General features: G+C 42.2%; 2 protein-coding genes across 6 annotated transcripts; one reads left to right on the top strand and one right to left on the bottom strand.

Annotated features, from left to right (window-relative positions):
- Nucleotides 1–109: 109 nt before the first annotated feature.
- klhl28 (kelch like family member 28) lies at nucleotides 110–6,250 on the bottom strand. Of its 2 annotated transcripts, XM_085932341.1 has the most exons (7): nucleotides 6,106–6,250; nucleotides 5,128–5,388; nucleotides 4,412–5,049; nucleotides 3,882–4,325; nucleotides 3,654–3,770; nucleotides 3,051–3,259; nucleotides 110–2,831 (listed from the first exon to the last, which is right to left on the bottom strand). In XM_085932341.1, the coding sequence occupies exons 2-7, from the start codon at nucleotides 5,386–5,388 to the stop codon at nucleotides 2,668–2,670; spliced, it is 1,833 nt and encodes a 610-aa protein (XP_085788467.1). In that variant the 5' UTR covers nucleotides 6,106–6,250; the 3' UTR covers nucleotides 110–2,667. The 2 variants fall into 2 exon arrangements, with proteins under 2 accessions (XP_085788467.1, XP_085788468.1); XM_085932342.1 differs by lacking the exon at nucleotides 3,654–3,770.
- Nucleotides 6,251–6,845: 595 nt separating this feature from the next.
- On the top strand, nucleotides 6,846–20,064 carry togaram1 (TOG array regulator of axonemal microtubules 1). 4 transcript variants are annotated; one of them, XM_085932281.1, is made up of 23 exons: nucleotides 6,846–7,199; nucleotides 7,855–9,015; nucleotides 10,086–10,152; nucleotides 10,475–10,603; nucleotides 10,852–10,986; nucleotides 11,070–11,329; nucleotides 11,420–11,637; nucleotides 13,590–13,684; nucleotides 13,983–14,135; nucleotides 14,204–14,269; nucleotides 14,380–14,534; nucleotides 14,623–14,758; nucleotides 14,866–15,102; nucleotides 15,598–15,721; nucleotides 15,881–15,986; nucleotides 16,189–16,424; nucleotides 16,503–16,661; nucleotides 16,833–16,959; nucleotides 17,036–17,151; nucleotides 18,032–18,215; nucleotides 18,290–18,509; nucleotides 18,585–18,671; nucleotides 18,920–20,064. In XM_085932281.1, the coding sequence occupies exons 2-23, from the start codon at nucleotides 7,981–7,983 to the stop codon at nucleotides 19,180–19,182; spliced, it is 4,308 nt and encodes a 1,435-aa protein (XP_085788407.1). In that variant the 5' UTR covers nucleotides 6,846–7,199; nucleotides 7,855–7,980; the 3' UTR covers nucleotides 19,183–20,064. The 4 variants fall into 4 exon arrangements, with proteins under 4 accessions (XP_085788407.1, XP_085788405.1, XP_085788406.1 ...); XM_085932279.1 differs by having other exon boundaries at nucleotides 10,729–10,986; nucleotides 14,398–14,534; XM_085932280.1 differs by having other exon boundaries at nucleotides 10,729–10,986; nucleotides 14,905–15,102.
- The last annotated feature ends 2 nt before the right edge of the window (nucleotides 20,065–20,066 follow it).

The raw sequence follows: 20,066 nt of genomic DNA, 5'->3' as shown, positions 1-20,066 counted from the left end.
TTATATTTATTATATTTAACTGCGTATTGTCATATGTGAAGTTTATTTGTAATACACAGCATTTGATGATACGTTGCATTGTATTGACATGTATAAGAAAAGCAGACTGTACCGTTTAAGGCAGGCATTTATTTTAAAACTGGGTAAAACTGCACCTCACAGACTGACTACAATGTATGTAAAATGAATTTCATTCAAAAGTGGAAGGCTACTGTTGCTAGGGTTAGCATGTATCTCCAGTACTAATCCACAGGATAGTTAAATTCAACATCACTGCCCGTCGCACAATGGGACATTGAAAAAATAAAGAAGAAGAAGCAGAGTGGTCATTTGGCTAACATTGACATCAATTTCAAAAGTTTTTTTTTTTTTTTTTTTTCTTTACACAAACGTACAAGTGGTCATCCATCAGATTTCTTTGAACAAGCACTTTGGTGAAAGTGGTGCCAATGACATTAGATAGGCCACAAGTGTACAAACTCGGGTTTAACATCCTTTTTCTTTTTGCAGATTTACGTTTGCAGATTTACTATCAGCTTGAACGCCAAAAGCAGTTTGCCCTACACAAATAGAAAACAAAACAAAAAACATTGTATTTAACAGACATGATGGTGACAGCACAAAATTACGCCGGCATAATTTGTGCAGCCCATTCTGGAAGGGTGTTAACAAAAAAACAAAAACAGTTCATAAGACTACAGGACATGAAACAAGAATTTAAATCATAAATAAGCACCCATTCACATCTTAGTAAATTACATATTTGAAAAATTGAAAGAAAAACGCACAATTGCACGGCCTTTATAAATTTGCAAAGTGAACCTAATTTAAAGTCTCTTATTTTAATTGGAGAACTAAACGTTTACTTTTAGCATATCAGGGGCAATGCAGAAGAACGCATCTCCTCTGGAGCGACAATGCACACACACAAATAGTTGCAATTCTTGTACACCTGAAACAGTCTGTTTGAATCTACCTGTCCCTAAAAAGAAACCATGAATGGAATGAACAAGCATGCACATCAAAATGAGGCTCTCGTCATCAAAGTGGCCTTTGATCGGACATTAGCGGCCACAAGTGTTAAATCAACACGTGCTCCGTTACAGCAAAAACAAGATTGCCTTGGCTTTTTAAAGATGCACAACTTAATATTTTTCTTATTGCATGACGTAAATGCCATTATCGTAAATGCATATATGCGCATCTTACAATATGTGTCCAACTTTTTTGGGGGGGGTGGGAGTTAAGTGCAACTCGGACCTTGCAAACAAAAGTGTTCATATTAGTATGTTGATGACACTCAAACATGAACAACACTTCCATTATTCTACTGGGGCCCAGCTGTTTGACGGCATGTAATGCCACAACAAAGAAAACCAGACATTTTGAATTTGTGGCACACAACAAATGACTGCTGCAATTTAGGATAAAAAAGATGCTTTGGCACTTTATATTTGTGACCAAAGTCTTACTTGAATGGGGAATGCGTTTTAACCTGCTTGGAGGTGGTCAATGAGTCTGCTTGTTTTCTTTGGAGTGGCAATTCTTCGAAGAGATAGAGCAGGCTTCTCTTTGTATGGGTGGGTGCATGTGCTTTAACAGATGAACACCAAACAGCTATAAAGGAGCAGACAGAGGTTGACCCAGTTGTGCGAGGCAACGCAGACCTGCATTGTATCCTATATATAGCACCAGTTGGCATTGCAGACAGACCAAAGGGTGCACAGAGGGTCAGGTTCAACAAAAGACAAGCGAGAGCACGATGTGACTTTTAAAGATGCAAAAGGGGGGGTGAGAACAGAGAATGAAGTAACGCAACACCTCTTCACACGCATACACACGATTGACCCAGTGTGATCAAACATTTACAGGCGATGCACTAAGGATATATTTATATCTATACATTTAATTTAGACTATTTACAAGTGAGAGAAACGCAGCCCTTGTTGAGAAAATAGAAAGAGTTGAAATCCTATTATTTATTTATTTTTTTGTGAAGCACATATCGTAATGCAGAACCTCGTGTCTGCATGCACGAGTATCTATTCTGCATGCAGACGCGAAACCAAAACAATCCTATCCGACATGCAGATATCCCTTAAGCATACACACGAACACGCGCACGGACACACAGCTACCTGGCCGACAAACATTCATACGACTACACTGTCTACAGTTTTGCAGCAGTTTGAACACAAGGTCCTCGTTGCAAAATGTAAATAAATAAATGATCAATGGCTAAATAGGGGCAAACAGTTTGCTCAAGTACAAGAATTATTTAAAAAAATTGTGACAATTCCTTTTTTTCCCCCATAATCCTTTGGAAAGGCTCCAAGTCTTCATTGTGGTCCAGCAGACATAAAGCAGACGTGTCCTCATGGCCGGAGCAGCAGCCATTGCTGTATCAGAACAATGCTCTTTATCTTCTCTGCAAACGCATCCCCCAACACCCCACCTGACCTGCCAGGAAGCTAGCCGATCGCATCCATCCCGCCAAGATTGTTGTCCACTGCTGCTCATGCTGGTGTTTGGCAATCCTTTGCACCTAGAGGATGAAAAGGATGTGGGGACGGAATAAGGATTCAACGGCGGGAGGCGGGGGGGGGGGGGGGGTTGCAGCGTCGTGTTCAAGTTGACTCATTAGGTGCTCGTTGGCTGGGCCATGGGTCAAAGGGAAGTCAGACCAAAGTTACAGCGGCAATAAATCATGCCGCTGGAGTCCAACCAGCTATCTGAGATGGGATCATAGCGTTGGACAGTGTTCAGGTAAGATGATCCTGAGTGACCTCCCACGACATAGAGGTAATTGTCCACTATGGCAGAACCCACACCTGCAAGACACAAAAAGTGGATACAATTCAATGACTGTTGACTGAATCTAAATTTAATTGTCATCATATGCCAAGATGACAATTTGGAAAAGTCAAACGCACATTTGTTGAGTCAGGTTAAAGATAAATATCATGGTTTCTCCAAATTTTAAATAGATACCACATGTGGCCCGGGAATATTAAAATGTAATTTTCAACGACTGTACAATATTAACTCACCAGTGCGTGGATCGTTCATTGGTCGACAGGCTGTCCACTGGTTCTGGTGTGGGTCATACCTCTCGATGCTGGACAGGTGCGAGACCCCATTGTGTCCTCCCACCACAAATATGAAGCCAAGCATGACGCCCACGCCGAAATTAATCCTCTTGTCTGCCATGGGGGCTACCATTTCCCAGGCATCTTTGCTCGGGTCGTACCGCTCCACACTGTATGAAGAAGAGGCATAACATTTACTAGTCATCACCTGGACAGTAGCCGTTAAGATAGTAAGAAGTAACCTACGACGGCATGGAATTTGTTTGCACTTGAATTACTAAATGTTTTTGTTGAAACTGTACCAACATAGTTTGCAACCAAATAAAACGAACCTAACCTCGTTGTGTCCCATGCGACATAAATGTGGCTCCATACAAATCGATTAAATGACTCCTCCCAAAGACAAACTAGAACATTTGCAATCTGGGATTGTTTTGCATGACGCAAGAGAACAAAAGCCATTGGGAGGGGGGGATGCATCAGTCCCCTGAGGGTTTCTGTTCAAACACAAACTCCTGAAGGCTTTTGGGAGTCAAGGAAACGAGCAACAGAGACAGTGCTTACCAAAGAGCCACAGCAACGGCACTCACTGAAACTTCAGCTTCCACTTCACTTTTGACTTCACTCATAAACAAGCTTCTCGCCATTTTCTCAGCAACACGACATCCGGCGCTTTGATTACTAGATTTAAAAAAAAAAAACCTACCAAACTCTCGTTTGTGTGCCACTTTCTGGTTTTAATAAAGCAGCTCATGCCGTGCCACATTTTGTTATTTCACAACTGAATCGTACCTGTTCATATGAGCCGGTCCATATCCTCCAATAGCGTAAACCATGCCATCCAGCACAGCGGTGGCAAAGCAGCTGCGGGACTTGGTCATTGGTGCCACAGGCTGCCACTCCTTCAATTTGGGGACATACTTTTCTCCTGACTGGAGGTAATATTGGCCATCATAGCCTCCAAGTGCATACAGCTCTCCAGCCAGGACCACCACGCCAAGTGTGCTACGACACTCGGCCATATGCTCTACTGAAGACCAGGTGTTACTTTCAGGGTCCCAGCTCTCCACCGTGCTTTCGTGCCTCCTGTAGCTAATGCCCTGTCTCATGTGTGTGGCGATGCCTCCCACCACATACACCTTGTGGTCAAGCACTGCCACTCCAAACTCATATCTGGGAACGCTGAGAGGCGCTAGTCCTATCCATGAATCCGTCTGAGGGAAATACATTTCCATGCTGCAAAAGAAAAGCAGATCGCACGCGTTAGCTACACTCCTAACATACAAAAGGGAAGAAAACAGCTGCTAGCATTTGGTTATTACCTTTCTAATGTGGCGAATAGTCCAGCCTTGCCTCCTACTGCCAGCAGTACCTTTGGGGCACACCTTGGTCTTGCAGACAACACAGTCTGATAGGAGAGTCTATGCTCAGGCATGAAATGATATTTGAGGGCCTCGTTGAGCAAGTGCTTGCATGCGTGGTCATCTCGTATGAGATGATTTGCTTCATATAAACGAGTTAGAAATTTGACGCTGAGAAGTGGAAGGCGTACGCAGTGCAGCAGCTGAGCCAAATGCTGCTGTCGTTCCGTTACATCGTATTTAATCCAAGACTCCAGGGCATAAAATACAGTCTCCTCAGTTACCACCTTAAGACAGTCATTGGACACAATTTCATCCAGCTCTGCCCTCGTCAGTTCAAAAAACTCTTCAGTCTGACAGACTTCTTCGAAATTCTCACAAATGAACTTTGTTGCAGCTAGGCATAGATCATGACACCCATATGTCTCTGCAAAACGAGAGATACCGATACAGTTCCCAGCATCCAGCTGGCTTTCCAGGAAGGAACAGCATTCCTTTAGTACTAGCTTGACCTGGAGTAGGTTGGCTGCCGGTAGCAAAGATTCCACAGTTTCCTGGGAGATGAACACTGTGCCAGTGTATGCGTACTCAACAATGGCCTATGAGGGGTGAAAAATAGAGTTAGGAAAATGATGGTAGAAAAATTATTATTTAATTTTAAGCAGCATCCATCTTACCTGCAAGGCTGTCTCATCAATACACTGGAATTCAACCTCAGCAGTTTCTTTTTCTGACAGGTTACCTGTGAACATGGCCTTGAAGTAGGGACTAATGCTTGCCAGCACTACTTTGTGGGCATGGATTTTGGCATCGCCCACCCGGAGCACAATGTCGCATAGTTCGTGGTCCTGCCGCAAGAGCTGGAGGCCTTGCAGCAGTTGTTCAGAATGCGGCCGTGTTAGACTGGCAAACATATAAGACTGGTCCTGCTGGTCCATCTGGAAGCAGAAGCACATAAAATGACATCATAGTTTCTCTCTAAGCCAAACTCTAAACTGTAATATTTGCCTGTGGTTAGACATCTGGAAAGACAAGGTGTATAAAAGACATGCAAGGAAATGACATGCTGTTTTAGATTCATAAAATATTGGAGAAAGGCTTCCATCATTCAGAGCAGCTGATAGGTTTCAGGAAGCATGAGCATCTTGTGCTAAAGATGCAGGTTCAATGGCAGGCAACGTTTTTTAAGAAAACGTCTAGAGCTACAACGCGTGTGTGACAATAGATTCTATCACAATAGAAAGGGTAGTAAGTTTAATGTCAAGGTCTTCTACCCGGTTTGCAATATAATTGCACGATCGAAAGCTTGCTAACTACCTCTTAGCGTCATATCAGCTTGAGCGCTAGCTAGTACAGTCAACCCAAACACCGCTAAATTTAGCACTAACATATTTCTGACGGCCGCATGTTAGCATTTGCACGAAAATGCGGAGTTGTCAGGAACATGACATTACAAAAAAAAAAAAAACACTAGACCTATTTTAGTTCTGTATGTAGTAGCACTGCAGAAAATAGCTGCTAAAAATAAACACGGTTAGTAGCTGCATCATTGATTGATATACAGTAACATGGCTGACAGAGACAGACAAAAGGTAACGTTTTGGTAAGCTGTCCGCTAATAAGTTGGGTTGCATTGCCACACAAGCAAAACGAACCTGGAACTTAATCGTGCGCCGTCTGCTGAGCCACTGCGGTGATCGATTTTGCAGTGACTGGAGTTCAGCAGTGACGAGAGGGAACCCCGGGCGGCTATCAAGCAAAACAACCCAGTGCCAAGCTAGCCACAAAGCTACAGATAAGTTCTTATAATAAATGAGCGAGTAAATAGCACACCACTTCCGTTACTTTCAAACTAACAGCACAACCACTTCTACTCCTTTCAAAATAAAAGCTTATATTATTTGTTTTTATTTCAAATATAAGGATGTGAATAATGCGATTCTGGGTACTGTAAAAACAATAAAATGATTTTGTTTTGTTCAGCTTTTCATTTTCATGTGGATCAATAAAATGAAAAATAAAATAGTGTTGGATATCCCTCATTTTTCTTCAAGTTTTTTTTTTACTTTTCTTTGCTAATAACACGTTAAAATGTACTTGAGATGCATTAAGACGTTTCATTAAAGTAGTTTACTTCACAGTACTCATATTGAAGTCTCAACCTCATATGCTGCTTTTTATTAACTATATATTAAAATATTTTTAAATAGGATCCTAATTAACCATACATAAATATAAAGTCAAACCTCGGTTTTCGACCACAATCCGTTCGGTTCGAGAAGTGATTTGTTCGAATTCTGAATCTATGTAGTGGCTTGAAAGCGCATGCGTGGCATATTTGTTATGGTATAACATATATGGACGCGTTCCCTTCTGCGCCTGTGTCAATGTAGCGGTGGCTGCGCGTGCACGATCCCGCAGTTCTCGTCACCATGGAAGCGCTCAGTTTGCGACCTGGATACGCCATTTTGCCTCCCGGTGCTTTTGTGTGTGCGGTCGTGCGCTTGTATAGTGTGTGTGAGTGCTTGTGCGTGCAAAGTGTGTGTGTGTGCGTGGGCGCCTGTCGGTGAAAATACCTCTGTAGCTTCCGAACGTTCAACACAACACACGCCATCTAAACAGGACCAAAATGTTCACGCTTGGAGAATCAGCACTCCGCTTTTCAACCGGACATGGGAACGCGGTCGACATAACGTTGTAATAGTCTCCGACGAACGCTGTCGAAGTAAGAAACGCGAGACACTACCAGGTTTGTTTTCTTCTTGCTTTACCTTAACTTTGCTAGCTCAAGTCATCCACCATTATATAACCGAGTAGTGAGCTAGCATAGCACAATGTACACAATGTTATTAACATCAGAAAACTCAATATATCGAGTTTGTGTCTTCTTTAGGGTGGCGTAAGGGGTCGCTTGATAGAAATCCACTGAAGCCACTGTTAACGTTCCGATGCGTGGGGTTGCCGCAGTCGACATTACTGTTACTTAATATGTTGAAGGGAATTGTATCGATCGGGATATATTATTCTGAGCCATGCTCCAGAATGGCAAACAGCCACAAGTGGTTGGATGTCCAAGATAAGTGTGTTGTGTCCTATAATGCTATCGTGAATCAGTGCAGCAAGATGATTGCATCAACGAGTCTGTCTCCATGATGTTTTTGTATGTAGTAGATTCATTTTTCATTGTGCATTTTTTTTTTTTTTATTGTGTTGTGTGCCTCACTGTTGTGGTTTGGATTTCGAAAACGAGCTCCGATCTTAGTGTGTGGTGATGGATGCAACTCCAATGGGGGATACCCGGAATAGAAAAAAAAGACAGATTAAATATGTAGGCTATTTCTTAGCACTCTGCCTATGATTATCTAAATACTGTGTTATTGGTGATTTATTTGTTCTCTCCGCAGTTAAGTGCCTTCCCACCGTCAACCACTCAGAATGAATGCCGAAGGGAAGGAAGAGGAATATAATCATCCTCACAAGATTGCGCTTGGTTCTTCTCATGTTTGACCACATCCGTCAGATCACCAATAATGATACGGGGAATAATTTCCAAGGAGTTATACCAGCAACTTCTGGACCCCAAGAATTACCAGAATCGCACAAATGGGGTGGAAGAACTCAAGCGAGTCCTCTCGAATATGGACTTGAAATCGGTTCCTTCTGACAGTATTGAGGAGTTCATCAATTTTCTTCCCAGACTTCTGGATGACAGTAATTTTAAAGTATTGTATGGTACCTTACAAGTTCTAAACATATTTATTGAGAGGTTAGACACAAGTATTCACAAATATATCAAACAGATAGCTTTGGTGGCCGTCAAGGCATTAGGCGACACTCGTACCATCGCCAGGAATGAATACATAAACATGTTTCGTCTGATGATGAAACATGTGGCCCCGCAACAAGTTTTAGATCTCGTCATTTGTAACTTAAAACACAAGAATTCTAGAGTCCGGGAGGACGTTCTTAACATCATTATTGCAGCTATGCTCACTCATCCTAGGAAAGAGTTCAATATTCCCAAGCTTTGTTTTGAAGTTGCACCATCTCTGGCAGACAGCAAAAGGAACGTCCGCCACGCCGCGCTTGAGCTGTTTGCTGTTTTTGACTCCTGCCTCGAGACAGGGAAAAAGCAGCCTCTCACCAAAGCTGTGGACAACGTTGAGCTCAAACAAGACGCTGAGGGTCTTATGGCAGCTGTACAGGCCAGACGTGCAAGACACGTTCTCCCTAAACTTTCACCTGAGGGAGTGGTGGAGTATGGTCTGTTAGTGCCTAAATCAGGGCTGCACTGCGCCACGCAGGCCAGTTGCTCAGGAGATGATCTTGACTGGGTGATGACTGGAGGACGGATTAGCAGTGCAAGGAGTCACCGAACTGAACCAGACTATGAGCGACCGTATGGCTATGGCAGCTTAGGATCCCTCACTGACGAGCTTCCCTCCCAAAGGAGAATTGTCAGCGCAGGTAAAGGGAAGAATAAACTACCTTGGGAGATGTCGGACTACTTATTGGCTGAAAATAACCATCAGTGCCACTCCCCAAATGGAAAGTCCTCTGAGCAGGTGAGGTCAAACTACTCGCTATGCTTGCTGTTATTCTCAAAGTCTCATCTATGTATTCAGAACCAGACATTCGTATCTGAACAATGCTATGCTGGTTTAAAATCAGATTCAAGGAGTATTTGAGTATCAGTAAAAAACTGGAGTAATAACTCACACCTAAACAACTTTAGATTATTTGTACGTCATTTATATTTATTAAATATATCTTAGGATATTCATTAGAATAGTGTTGATAAAGTAAAAAATAGATTTGGAACATATTTAGACACTGGAAACACTAGTCGAAAAAACTTGACAAAAGATGGAGCAATGTATCTTTTTAAGATATTTGTATGTACACTCTTCAGTTGTCAAATACATGTGATTGGATGGTCAAAGGGCGCCTCCAAAAGGTAAAACCTTTCTGATGAGAAAGAGAGAAAAGGAACCTTAGATCACTTGTTCTTCGATAGGTTGGCAAGTCTGCACTTGCTGTTGACTCATTTTTCTTATTTTAGCTCCAACAACACTTTTACACAACATGTACCGTATATACCAAGCCAACGGAACTAACAGCAGTGCTATCAAACACATTCTATTAATGATCTTGACGGATCAGGATGGGGGTGGTTTGTTTCCGGAGGTGTTAATTGACTAAATTCTGTTCCGGGCACTGTTGGCCAGTATTGTAGTGCTCGCGTTCATTTTAAAAACGGTGTGTTTACCGCAGCGTCTGTTTCCCAGCAACCCCATGATTGCAGAGCACCACTTAGAGGTGTGCGTGCACGTGTGATTGCATGTTTGGCAAATAGCATTTCACGAGGTTAGACTTGCTGAACATGGCTTATGTACAGCTCGTGTATATATACTGCAATTGCTGAAGTGCAATCAAGAAAGCAGGCTGGCTGAGCAGTCACTTTTCATGAAGCTGAAAAAATGCAAAAAGCTCTCATTATTCCAAATGCACATATCCAAAAGAGGCTGTAGTCAACTTTCCTGGGTGTGGCCAAATAGGGAAAATGTATGACAAATTCCACTCAATAACCACTCACCTCTTGCAATGAATGCAAAAAACATCTGTCTTTTCACAGGTGACCATTGAAGAAGTTATTCCGCTGTCCAGGAAGTTGAGTCCAGAGACCTACATATCCACTTTTAGTAAGTGCCAATCCATCTATGTCGATCTAATCTAAGTACAATTGAAAGCTTGTCACGGTCGACGTTAGCTGGCACATATTAGAGCCGCTTGGAATTGGATTAGCGTCTTGAGTTAAACGAGTCAAGTGCTGAAACGGAATCTGGGAGATACCCACCATACGTGACATTTTGCCACAAATGATAATTAAATGGTCAAATAGAACACACTTTTAGACTTTTACAACTTGGCTTTTCCAGCCCTGTGTTACATGCTCTGTTAGTTGCCATTGGACTATTCTACAATTCTGTGAATTGAAAAAAAATAATAATAATTTGTTCAAAGGTTCTGCAGAACCACAGACACCCCAAACATCCAAGAGAAGGATCTTTCCAGCTCGGCTCAGAAGAAGCGGAAGCCTCAACTTGGACCCTGACGTCTTAAAAACCACGAACTTCACTGAGTCTGATAGCGGTACGGAATCTTTGTCAAAATCTGTATTTGTTATTCAATTACATGTGGAACTTATCTTTACTACAGTATTGTACTTTTAGTTTGAATGTCCTAATGTGTAAAAAAAATAAAAATATGTCATCCAGCGTTATCCAAAGGACACATGCTCTCCAAGAATGGCAGTGTTGAGCGCACACTTTCTCTCCCATCCAACCACACCATGCCGGGCTCCTTTCTTCTGCCTTCCTACCCTCTGGCTGCACTCCCAGGAGGCGTGCTCACTCCAACATCATCCCATCGCCATGTCGACACATCCCTCTCTATGTCGAATACCTGGCCCAACAAGCGGGAGAACAGCCCTCACCAGAGAGAGCCCGGTTTCGGAGGGGATGCTGCAGTCAAAGGCAAGAGTTAGTTTGTCAGCTGAATGTAAAATGAGTTGGTCTTGATTTTGCCATCATCAATTTTCTGCCCTCGCCCGCACCAGGGGACCTCCCTAGCAGATGCTCTCCGAGGCCAATCCGCGCCTCCCTAAAGAGTTCCTCATCAACATCGTCGTCAACATCGTCATTCCGCCGAGTCCTGAACAGCAGCAGGACGTCTCTCTCCATCTCACCAGTCATTCCTTGCGGAGAGCAATTTTATAACAATGACTCGAGGCCAGGCGCACGCAGCAGCCCCCAGAATCAGGGTCTTGAGAGGGACCTTCAATTAGAGCCCGTGGAGGAGCCTCTGGATGTGCAGGAGGTAAACAACATTGTGTTGTCGGTATTCTGATTATTCTGTACACCCATAGTCTTGAGCCAATCACGTCTGTAACGTATGATGTGCTCACAGATGTTGAACTCGCTGCGTTCGTTGCGCAACAGCGCTGCTAAGAAGAGGGCCAAAGTGAGCCTAAGCAGTTCAGACACGGACCAGGACAGCCAAGATTCTACCATAAGGTCACCGCTCGGTCAAGAGGTGCACACCTCTTCCATGCTTACCAGCTCAACCAGCGAAAGTGGACTTTCCAGTTTGAGTCCAACCACCTCCAGTGTCTTTGGCATCAAAAGGTAATTAGGCATCCATCTTCTGGTTGCATCATTTTTGCACTTCATTTGAACACACGATTTGCAAGACCAGGTCAATCAGGGGTCTCGTGGGAGGAAGGAGTTATATTTGAAATGACATTTATGTTGAGGCACAGTTGCATGCTGTTCAGTGCTCAAATCAGTGGATCCCAACCACCAATTTGGTGGCAGAGAGGAATGGTTGAAGATCCTCTTTCACTATTCTAGCATCTTGTGAAATATTATAGCAGATTAGCTGATGTTTCATTAGAAAAAGGGGGTTGTACAAAGTATAAATATCAGTAATGCTAATAATTATGGCACATATGATAAAGTCATTTCTTTATAGGGTATTTTGTTCTCATTGGTATATTTATTATTCCTGAGTCATCTGTTTTAGTAGTTCACTGTTATTTTCTATTTTTCTACATTTGTTCTACTGTTGAGTAAAAAATGTTTTAATAATTTTCTGTGTTCAACATCTTATTTTGAAAGAAATAACATCATACTGTACGTTCCTACTGTATGTTGACTCTTTAGTTATCTTGGTTTTCAATACAGATTTTTTTTAAACCGTTTTTTGTAAATAGTGTAAAGTTGAGATAATGATAGTGTTTTTGTATTCGTTTTCTTTTACTGCTTCTTTTCCATTTTAATTTTGATTCCACCTCCAGGGCAATGGCCAGCTGGCCATCAAGCATTAAAGATTACAATTAGTTTTAAAGGGTCTCTAAATATTCCAGAAAATATGCAATTGGTTGGTTATGACGAGTCTAGGGTGTATCCTGCCTGTAATAAAACAACTATTTTCCTGAAATTTGTTTTTAGACATTTCAAAAGGATCTTGATTTTATCCAATCAAAAAAAAAACATGCATTAAACAAAAAGTTTTTTGCTAGATAAATACCAATGATGGTAAGATATACATATTGATTCATACTCAATATACACTATGCACATTTATTGCAGTGTTCACTGAAGTTGCTTTTTTTATATATATGCCAAACAATCAAAGCACGTCTTTTTTTACCACGTTCGTCGTGTTATTATTAGCCAGCAAGTCATATTTACGCCGTGTGTCGAGCTGTCTATACCAAAAGTGATCCGACAAAGCGTGTGTGTCGTCACCCGTCGACTCTTCACATACTTGCTGTAGACATAACGACAACTACAAATAACCCACGGAAATATCATTAGCGCCGATGACGGCATGTTGATAACTCCCGTCGCCTCGTTTGTCAAACGTCATCGACGCCACAGTATTTGTCACCTTTCGTGGGAGCGCTTTTTTAAAGACTTCCCCTTGAAACCCGTCACAAATATTAAGGTGACGCTCGGAAACCAGCGCTGGATGCGCACGTCAACTCTTTTACAATTGCCGCGGCTGTTGAATGGACGCCGGACGGTGTTGTTTATAAAGAAAATCGAATTCATGGTTCATTGCGCAAGATTTTAGTGGATTTGAGGTGACGCTAACAAAAACAAAGGTACTGTTGATGATCGCGCCAGAATTTAAAGATAATTTAAGCACCGATATTTTGAAAAACGGACCGTTCGTTTTAAAAGCTTATTTTTCCAGAAAAGAGACAATAAAGCAAAATGCAATTTGATTTGTACTGCTCAACAACCAACATAATATTTTTAAAGGCGCAAATAATCACAATGATCATTTGTGCCTTGATATTTTGGACCCAAAAACATTGTCATTGTAGCTGACAAATTTTGATTACAAATCAATGCAACCTTAAATAAATAAAAAAAAGTGCACCCCAAAAATTATGCAAACAATATTTAGTGCACGTTTTAAGACCCCCCCCCCTAAAAAACACACACACACACAAGCTTAAAGAACACCTACAATTGATTTCTTGCACATGATTTTTGTATTTCAGCAAGGTGGCAATTGTGAATTTGTGAGGATGCAAGTTAAACTAACGTTTCGCACCCGTCAACAGTTCCGGAAGCATGGCCTCCACGGGAGTGAAACCTCGCAGAGTGCCTTCCGCAAACCTGAGGTCTTCTGTGTCCATGGACTTCAGCAACCCTCCAGGTCGGAGTCAATTTTAATGCTTTAGTCCAGGGTTGTCAAACAAAATTTTGTCGCAGGCCGCATCATAGTCATAGTTTCCTTCAGAGGGCTAAAATGATTTTTAGAAAAAATGAATAGAAATAAAAATTGCTAACAAAAACGAATTTTTTTATTGACACATGAAGTTGATGGAACAATTTGTCTTCGTGGGCCACATAAAATGATTTGGTGGGCCATATCTGGCCCCGGGCCTTGACTTTGACACCTATGTTTATGCTTTGTATTCAAATGTACCTTTTTGAAATGTTGTATCTGAAAGGACTATCTCAGAGGAATGACTTGTCATCTGAGACGGGGGTTGTTGGGCAGAGAGTCACTTACTCCAATGGAGGGCTCAGAGCCAGTGAAGAAGCAGCAGTAGCCTCTCCCCCATTGGTCAAACCATTATTAGGTGATGTCAAATCTACAAAAGGTAAGCCGCCAAAGAAATAAATGACAGTTTTCAGGGCTATACTGAGCTTTTTGTTTTTGCTTTTTTAGCATCTCGAAGTAATGAAAGGAGGAATTCGCCAGCCACAGACATGCCTGAGGGAGTCATTGGTAGAGGTGGGTGTGCCCAATTATTAATTATGCCTTTTTTCCCCCCCTACACAGAATAATTTTGTTTCTTGCTGGTCACATAATTTATCTGCAAATGTTCCGCGAATGTGGCTTAGGCATGTTTGGTACTGCAGTGTCCTCCTCTCGTTCGGATTTGGCCTTGTCACTGGAGCAGGGGGATTCAGTGGCCAAACCCACAGCTGATCCCTTAGGAGGTTTCCCTGCTATCTCCGGTGATCACCGGGGCCGTGACGACTTCTATCCAGATGAGGTAACGTTTGGCTCTTTCGTTCAGATGACGACAAGACATCTTCATTTGTCACAACAGTGCCTAATGTGTATTTCCATTGTATGGGTAGAGGTTCATCCGGGATAAGATCCAGCCACAGCATCTGGATCAGCTTGAGGGGCAGTCCAGTCAAAGGGACAAGATTCGGCACCGGGTCAGACAGATGCTCTCTGACTCACCCAATGAAAAAAATATCAATAATAAAGGTGTGGTATTTCTGGACAGCATGATTGTATCAATTAAAAATGAGGATTATTTTTATGAAGGCTGACATTTGAATGTATTGTCATATTAATGATGATCTCTGTTTTAGATCTGCATATGAATGGTAGTACAATCACTTCTTGTGTAGAAGACCTCCCCTCGGACGGGTCACCTTTAAGCCTCACCAGTTCGGTCAGTCCACTCGGACCACAGAGCCCCGTCAAGTGCCTGACTCCACCCCATCAACCAAGTCCCCCCACAGTGCCTCCCAATCCCAGCAACCTTTCCCGTATGAGGAGGGCACATAGCCTCAGCAGAACGCGGCCCTCATTGTCCCACAGCTCAGGTGAGTCGGGTATTAACATGCAAAAAAAAAAAAAAAACATCCACAGCATTCGGAACCCTTGCACTATCTTTGGCTCTCTAACTAACACTGTTTGGTCTCAGCTATATTTTCATGTTCACAAACAAAGAATCTACTTTAACAGCAGAAGTGTTGGACAGCATTGAATTAAGAAGAACCCTTTCACTGTTTCTCAGGCAACTAAGGAGTAAAGGCCATCTGCAGCAGAATTTTCATGTGATTCAACAAATTGTATTGAATTCCATTAGATGTGGAGCTTTAGCTATTGTTGTGGCCAACGAGTTTGTCTTTGTTGCACCTTATATATTGGTTTGTAATTATGCATTTAGAAAAGCAGCGCTTTAACTAGACTTGGCACATTTGCTAGACCATTAAAGCAATTGGAGCGTGAAGAAATAGCATTTTTCTTCAGTCAATTATGCAACAGTGGCTTGTTTTGATAACTCATAAAATTGTTGTCTTTGTGGGCCTTTTCAGATGAGCTGTCCCCCGTTACTGTGGACCACAAGAAATATGTCTCTCCATCACCAAAACTGCGTCCCTTTTCCAAACCGGACCTGGCGTTGATGCAGAGCTTCGACCTGCTGAGTTCAACAAAGTGGTGAGCAACACAGCTTCAGATATAAATCCATCCCATAACTCAGAATCCTATTTATTGTCTCAAATCCCACCTTTAAATTTCTATGCATTTGTTTACATTGAATAACAATTGTCCTGCTCATAATGTTAGAATACTTTCTGCTACTGTCCTGCTTCCCAGGGAAAAGAAGCTTGAAGGTCTTACAGTTCTACGCACTCTGGCCCGGTACCACGCTGACACACTTCAGGGCAGGCTTCGGGACGTCTGCCTGTTTCTCATCGAAGAGGTTGTACCTCACGTAATGACAATGTGATCATCTATGCATCTCTGATGTGTTTGTATAGTATTTTGGAAATTGGAATTATCCCTTTGAGGCTCATAACTAACCAACTATATATGGGCTATTTTAACAAACCTTTTAACAGATTTAAAATCCAAAATGTGCCACATTTAGGGCACTGTTTCATGAGTATGAAAATCGTTTTCAGGTGAAGAACCTGAGGTCAGTCGTGTCCAGGACTGCCGTGTATACACTGGGGGACTTTTACATGCACCTACAGAAGGCAATGGACCAGGATCTGGATGAAACCGTTAAAGCCTTGCTGCCCAAGGTGGGCGTGAGCAAAGCTTTTATGAGGGATGCTGTTGATGCTGCATTAGACAACATGGTACGGCATTGCACTCCAGCACGAGGCATTCATGCGCTACTCTCTGGAGGACTTAGGTCAGTATCCTTTTAGCACACAGCAATATACTCAGAACCTGGTATTGGGATCATAAATTTGCTTTTGCTTTTTGCTAGTCATCTCAATCCACTGGTAAGGAAGTGCACTGCCCAACATTTGGCAGATTTGGTGGAAAAGGTCGGAGCCACTCGCCTCCTTTCTGGAAGTAAGGATCTAACCGAAAGAATCTTACCTGCAATCACCAAGCTGTCACAGGACTCCTCACAGGAAGCAAGGTATGCCTTCTGATTTTTGGGACTGCTTAGGCACACAAAGACTTGTAGTTTGTGAACTTGAGATGATGTAGTAGTCACTGGACCAGAGAGAGCAAAAGAGTAGCAGAATAGAAGCCTGAAAATCTATATACTTGTTTGAAGGTCTGGAATTGACAAAGAATTAAACTTTAGGTACCATGGACGCCGAATGCTGCTGTCCCTGTCGTGCCACCCAGACTTTGAGAAGATCCTGGAAAGAACGATCCCCTCCAAAGATCTGCAACCTATCATGGACACCGTCTTCACTCTGAAGACCAAGGTACAATCACCACACTTTTAAAACAGCAGTGCTGTGTTTAATTTGAATCTTAACTATATTTATCGGTGGGTGTTAGGGGCTAGGCGAGATACCTAAGGACATCCAGTCAGCCAGGGGCCGACGCTCCCTCCGAGGCAGCGGTACGGTCCGAGCCTTGTCTCTCACCAGAGAGCCACTCTACCACAACGTCAGGTATGCGTGTGTTGCTACAACCAAGTACCGTATTTGTTAAAAGGTGCGCATTTTAATAAGGTGCGCCTTTTGCATGGACCGAATTCCAAAATCTCTAAAGTTTTGTGTAGCTTCCGCCACACAGAGACGTAATATACTGGCGTAATATGTAGACTCGATAAACCAATCAAAGAAAATTACGTTTTAAGTAGATCGGAGCAGAAAATCAGGCTTGTACGTAACATGTAGAGTACGTACCTCCGCCACCATTGATAAATTCATACTATCGTTTGTGGAAAGCATTAGGACCCTCTAAAATGGCATGGACAAAGAGACATGCTTACGAGGCTCAACTCAAGCTTTCTGGAAAGCTGGCATCATTGCCGAAAAATAACGTGACAATGACAAGAGGGAACTTGTCATGTTTAATGGCCAACTTGCCCAACTGTTTAATTTGGATACAGAAGATGAGGACTTGGATTTGCATATTAATATCAATTATCGATGTGAGTACAATACAGTACATGATTAAATAGTAGAATAAAGTACAACTGAACTCTCTGTCTTGTTCCTGTGAATTTTTTTTTTTTTTTTTTTTACCGTAAGTTATGGCATGCATGCGCCCTATAATGCGATACATCCTATGAGTCCAGAAAAAGCCCCCGGAATTGAGTCTGCGCCTTTTAACCCGAAAATACGGTACAAAAAAAGATAAATTGCACATAAATACACTGTCAGGACAAAAGTACTACTAAAAGTAATAATGACGACCACAAACATAGGACTGAGCAAAACGATGTACATCAATGAAGATAAAGAAGTTTTGTACATATTTATAGTGTACCATGAAAGGCTCGGCTGACAGTAATGAATCACATGATGGATTGTTTGTCCTTTCCAGAACATCCAACAGTAATTACAGCAACAGATCTCAGACGCAGAGTATAACAGACAAGAACGAATACCTCAAGTACATAACAGGCCTGCTGGGCTCCAAGGACTTCCGAGAGAGAATCAAGGGAATGGACCAGCTCGTGGCTGACTGCCAGCACAACCGCAACGTTGTCATCCATAATCTATTCCCGGTAAGGAGAAAGCTATTTAACCGTCTTAATTGTCAACCAAGAGAGATTTTTGACCCCAGCTCTTTGATTTTCAGGTTTTTGATGCGCTCAAAGACAGACTGCAAGAGGCCAACAGCAAGGTCAACCAGTACGCTCTTGAGTCGTTGCAGAAAGTCATTCCCTTAATGAAAGATAACTTGTCTCAAGTGGTGAACATTCTCGTACCGGCCATTGTGGACAATCACCTTAACTCTAAAAACAACGCCATCCACTCTGCTGCTATTGGAACCATTGATGCACTTATCTTGAACCTTGGTATGAATCTACAAGTTTTTTATTGTTTGATTTGGTTCGCCGTCTTCATTCAACTTTATTTGATCTTATTGGCAGATAACAGTCTCCTTCTTCAGCCTTTGTGCACTAAGGCTCAGTTTGCAAGTGGCAAAGCCAAGGTGGATCTTGTTGAGAAGGTTGCAGGTAAATCGGAAACAAGTTTTGTTGTTTAAAATAGTCAACAAAAATGGAAATTACAGATTTACATGAATCCCTGTAGAGCTGTTGTGGGTAAATAATTCTCGCCAGATAAGAAACTGGAACGGTTGACCAGTTACACGAAACCTTATCTGGGTTCAATAATATTTGATACGAGCTGTTGACACGATTGTTTTAAACCTGAACTTTCTCAAATGTTGCTCTTTTTGACCATCTGGTCTTTGTATTTCCAGATCTTGTGAGCGAGTTGTACCCTCGCAAGCCCCAAATGGTGGAGCAGAAAGTGTTGCCCTTGCTGTGGCACCTTCTCAGCACGTCAGGAGGCCACAGCGGCACCGTTCACGGACGCGGCGGCAGCGTGCGCGCCGCCACCGCTAACCTGTGCCAAGCTCTTCACACCCTAATGGGTTCCAGCCTGAACGAATGCGCCGCATCCCAGTCGGCCAACGTCCACAAAGGTTTGAATGAGCTTCTGAAGCAAGCATCCAAAAGATAAAAGCAAAAGCGGTCGGAGGAGAACATACAGACACAATACTGAACCTTACTTGAAGACAGAGATGTTCAACATTTCTTAGTGCCTGCACTTTTATCCCAATGAAGAGGAAAGTTTTTGAAGATGAGGAACTTTGACTCTTTTTCTCAGTGATATTTCTTCCTCTGGTACAGAAGCCGGGACATTTGCAACATCCCTGACACCAGGTCCTGCTTCCACATAGCATTGCTCTCTTTGCACATTGACAAGGTAGCTCATTATGATGAACACGAGATTCACACACGAATCAGTCACCGCTTTACTTCATCCGGTGACAAATCAGAGCCATTTGCAGAATGTAAAGTTTAAATGCACAAAAAAAAAAAGGACAGACAGGGAATCGGAAAGTTGTATCATGTTTTTGCGGTGTTTGAAAATATTTTTTATGATGTTTAATGTTGCTGTTTTTTTTTTTTTTGCGGAGTTATCAAATGAGATTTACAATAGTACAAAATACTTCTGTACAGCTGGTATGTATGTATTTGCACAGTATTAGCTTCCGCTGTAGTCATTAGATGTATGATGTTCATTTAGCAATTTTATCTGTTGTATAACTTTTTAAATCTGCAAACCCGTGCGTTTGTTTGCATGATCATTTCTCTGAAACAAGGCACACTGTAACGCGTTAGCTGCGTATTGACGCTTACATCGAGACTATTGAAAATAAGTTTTGGGTACGAATGTTGTTGCCTGAGAAACAGAAACGGATGGAGGATTCACAGTAGTGGCAGTCTTCAAGTAACCTTTTAACGTCTTCTATTAAATTATATTCAACTTGTTTGCAAATGATGACAAGGACAAATTGATATATAAATACAAATATATAAAGTGTTTTATTTCTGTAAATT

Source organism: Syngnathus leptorhynchus, chromosome 15, assembly GCF_054491065.1.
Source record: "Syngnathus leptorhynchus isolate UIUO chromosome 15, UIUO_Slep, whole genome shotgun sequence".
Lineage (NCBI taxonomy): Eukaryota > Metazoa > Chordata > Actinopteri > Syngnathiformes > Syngnathidae > Syngnathus > Syngnathus leptorhynchus.
The sequence above is the reverse complement of the archived record's forward strand: the minus strand, read 5'-3'. Positions and strand labels throughout refer to the sequence as shown.

Excerpts from the sequence above, each read along its gene's own strand:
- klhl28 (XM_085932341.1), bottom strand. The coding sequence starts at position 5,388 with ATGGACCAGCAGGACCAGTCTTATATGTTTGCCAGTCTAACACGGCCG. Across the intron at positions 3,771-3,881 it reads GGACCGGCTCATATGAACAG|TAATCAAAGCGCCGGATGTC; the intron begins GTACGATTCAGT and ends TTTTAAATCTAG. Across the intron at positions 3,260-3,653 it reads GCCGTTGCTGTGGCTCTTTG|TGTGGAGCGGTACGACCCGA; the intron begins GTAAGCACTGTC and ends TTCTTCATACAG.
- togaram1 (XM_085932278.1), top strand. The coding sequence starts at position 7,981 with ATGATACGGGGAATAATTTCCAAGGAGTTATACCAGCAACTTCTGGAC. Across the intron at positions 14,136-14,203 it reads TGATGTCAAATCTACAAAAG|CATCTCGAAGTAATGAAAGG; the intron begins GTAAGCCGCCAA and ends TTGCTTTTTTAG. Across the intron at positions 16,425-16,502 it reads CTACTCTCTGGAGGACTTAG|TCATCTCAATCCACTGGTAA; the intron begins GTCAGTATCCTT and ends GCTTTTTGCTAG.